This window comes from Microtus ochrogaster, linkage group LG4 (genome assembly GCF_000317375.1).
Source record: "Microtus ochrogaster isolate Prairie Vole_2 linkage group LG4, MicOch1.0, whole genome shotgun sequence".
NCBI classification, from domain to species: Eukaryota; Metazoa; Chordata; class Mammalia; order Rodentia; family Cricetidae; genus Microtus; species Microtus ochrogaster.
Genome location: NC_022030.1, coordinates 48,578,854 through 48,581,359, shown reverse-complemented (window position 1 = coordinate 48,581,359; position 2,506 = coordinate 48,578,854). Strand labels below are relative to the sequence as shown.

The window sequence follows — 2,506 nt, the reverse complement described above, 5'->3', positions numbered from 1 at the left end:
TGATTGGCGTGCCTGACGTTTGTCGTACTTGCTCTTAGCGGGGACGCGGGGAGCTCCCCCGGAGGTGGTCCCTGCCTCGGGTGCTAGCTCCTTTCCTCTTGCGTGGAGAAGTAGAGGCCAGGTAGACAAGGGTAACGTTCACGGTGTGGATGGCTAAAACAAACAAACCAGGAATTCCTCCGGCCCTCCCCCACGCCCTGCCCTGCTACGCCGCAAACATTCCCAGCAACTTTTAAGTAGCAGGCTACAGATCGCAGAGATTTGATGTTTGATCCGTGTTCCTGGTCTTTTAAGTAAAGGCAAACACGTTATTAGAGAGTAGTTTTCTCTTCCCATCTATTGTAGTTTTGGTGGTGAACATGCCTGGAAGATTTTAGTACTTTATGTTGATGTTAGTCGCGGTGTACAAAACAGCTTCTCTGAGATCCAATCAGATTAGAAAATTATCCCTTTTATTGGGTAAGCAAGGCAGACAAATATTTGGATAAAAAAATGGATGTAGAAAAACGTTGGGTATTTTTGTATTTCACAGACTTATTTACAAGCCCAGCTACTACTGATGAAGATGTGTTGGGAGAGTGGCTGCTGAAATTGACCTTTACTGACCCGAGACAGTTTTATTTGTTTTACTTGTTTATCCCCCTGCTTTGAGTTTTACTGCAACGGCTGAGAAACTTAAAAAATAAAATAACATGCTGTGGTCTTGAACCTTGTTTCTGAGGAAATACTGAAGTACCAAAGTGGAAAGCCAGAATGGCAGCCAGAGAGAGGCTCTTTGAACTTTGGATGCTTTATTGTACAAAGGTAATTGCTTTTATTTCTGTACTTAAAAATACGTGATTATAAAATTTTGTATCCAGCATTATGATCTCAGGTGGCTAGTGTGTTTGTTCATATTAATAATCCTGAATTGGCAGGTGTGGTGGAACATGCCTTTAATGCCAGCACTTGAGAGCAGAGGCAGATGGAGAGAGAGTTTTGTGAGTTCAAGTCCATCCTAAGAGAGTTCTAGGAAAGTCAGGGCTGCATAGAGAGCTCCTGTCTCAAAACAAAACAAAACACCCTAACAGCAGCCTCCCAATCCTGAATTTTAAAAACATTTAAGAGATTTTGTATTTTCCATAGTTTTTCAGATTTGAGTACATTGACCACTGGCCTATTATTAAAAACTTAACAATGTGTTTTTTGATGTTATCTTCAATGATCTCAAAATTATATAGGTAAGATTGTGCTTTTGGCTAAAGGACTCTTTTGTGAGGATATAAACTTTTTTCAGCAGCCTTTTATGATTTTATTTTTATTGATTTGAGGTGGTTATGTGATTACCATTGTGTTAGCACATACTGGCACTATCTCATTTGATACTAACTAGAGTCTGGAAAGGTGGTTATTGTAATTATTCCTTTTCACTGATGAGAGAGAACTGGTGTAGGAGTGAATTTGAAATCCAAAAGCACGTGATTCAGGTCCCCATGCTTTAAAAAATCATTTTAACTTTGTAAGGTTTTGCCATTCAGAAATAATTTTCTTAGACTTACTTCATGTGGGTTTTGCATGGAAAGTTAGATTTTAGGTCATTAATACTAATTGAGGGTGCTTCTCAAGTAAGGATCCATACTACTACTTTGAAGATACTGGCAATGGCCAGAGAAGCATCCTTAGTCTATTTAAGTTAACTTAGGTATTTGTGATTATGCTCTCAGGTCACAGCCTGCAGTTTTACATTATTTTGGGGGGGGCTTTTTTCTTTTAATATAATTTCAGGTATTTTATTTTATTTATTTTTATTTTATGTGTGTTGACATTTTGCCTGCATGTTTGTCTTTGTGAGGGCATCAGATCTTGGAGTTACAGATAGTTAGTTGTTAGTTGCCATATGGGTCCTGAGAATTGAACCCAGGTCCTCTGGAGGAGAAGTTAGTGCCACTGAGCCACCTCTCCAGCCCCAATTTCGGCTATTTAAAAATCAAATTATTCCTTAAAAGCCATCTAATTTTCACTGGAGTTTTCCTTAACTTCCTGGTTAGATCTCCAAGATGAAGGCCAGCCTGATCTACATAGAGAGTTGCAGGTCAGCCACTGCTACATTATTAAAGTATATCTCTGTACATACATATGTGCACAGACATGCACACATATATATTTTGAAATGTTACTATGAAATTTTAAAATAGCTTCCAGGCTTATGTAATTGACAGAAACATCTTTAAAAAATAGACAACCCTTCCAATAAAAAGGGAATCTATTGCATCCAGACACTTTCGAACATAGTCACTAATTAATACTTTAGCCAAAAGTTAAAATGAAATTTAAATATGATTGTCTAATAATTTTAAAATGACTTGTTTAAAAATATATCAAACTTTCTAATTTTCACCATTTTCAGAATAAGAAAAGGTAAATTAGATTACATTGTTTTACTAATTATATTTTTTTCTAGGTAGATTAAGTGTCAGGCTGGGCGATGGTGGCGCACGCCTTTAATCCCAGCACTTGGGAGGCAGAG

The 2,506-nt window shown here is 37.7% G+C and overlaps 1 protein-coding gene across 1 annotated transcript in view; it reads left to right on the top strand.

Moving 5' to 3' along the window:
- The first annotated feature begins 39 nt into the window (after positions 1-39).
- LOC113457650 (neurobeachin-like protein 1) overlaps positions 40-2,506 on the top strand; it is a 69,820-nt gene continuing 67,353 nt past the window's right edge. The window contains exons 1-2 of the mRNA XM_026786169.1: positions 40-121; positions 533-804. Coding sequence (XP_026641970.1) covers positions 754-804 — 51 coding nt within the window. The 5' untranslated portion in view covers positions 40-121; positions 533-753. The remainder of the gene's footprint in view (positions 122-532; positions 805-2,506) is intronic.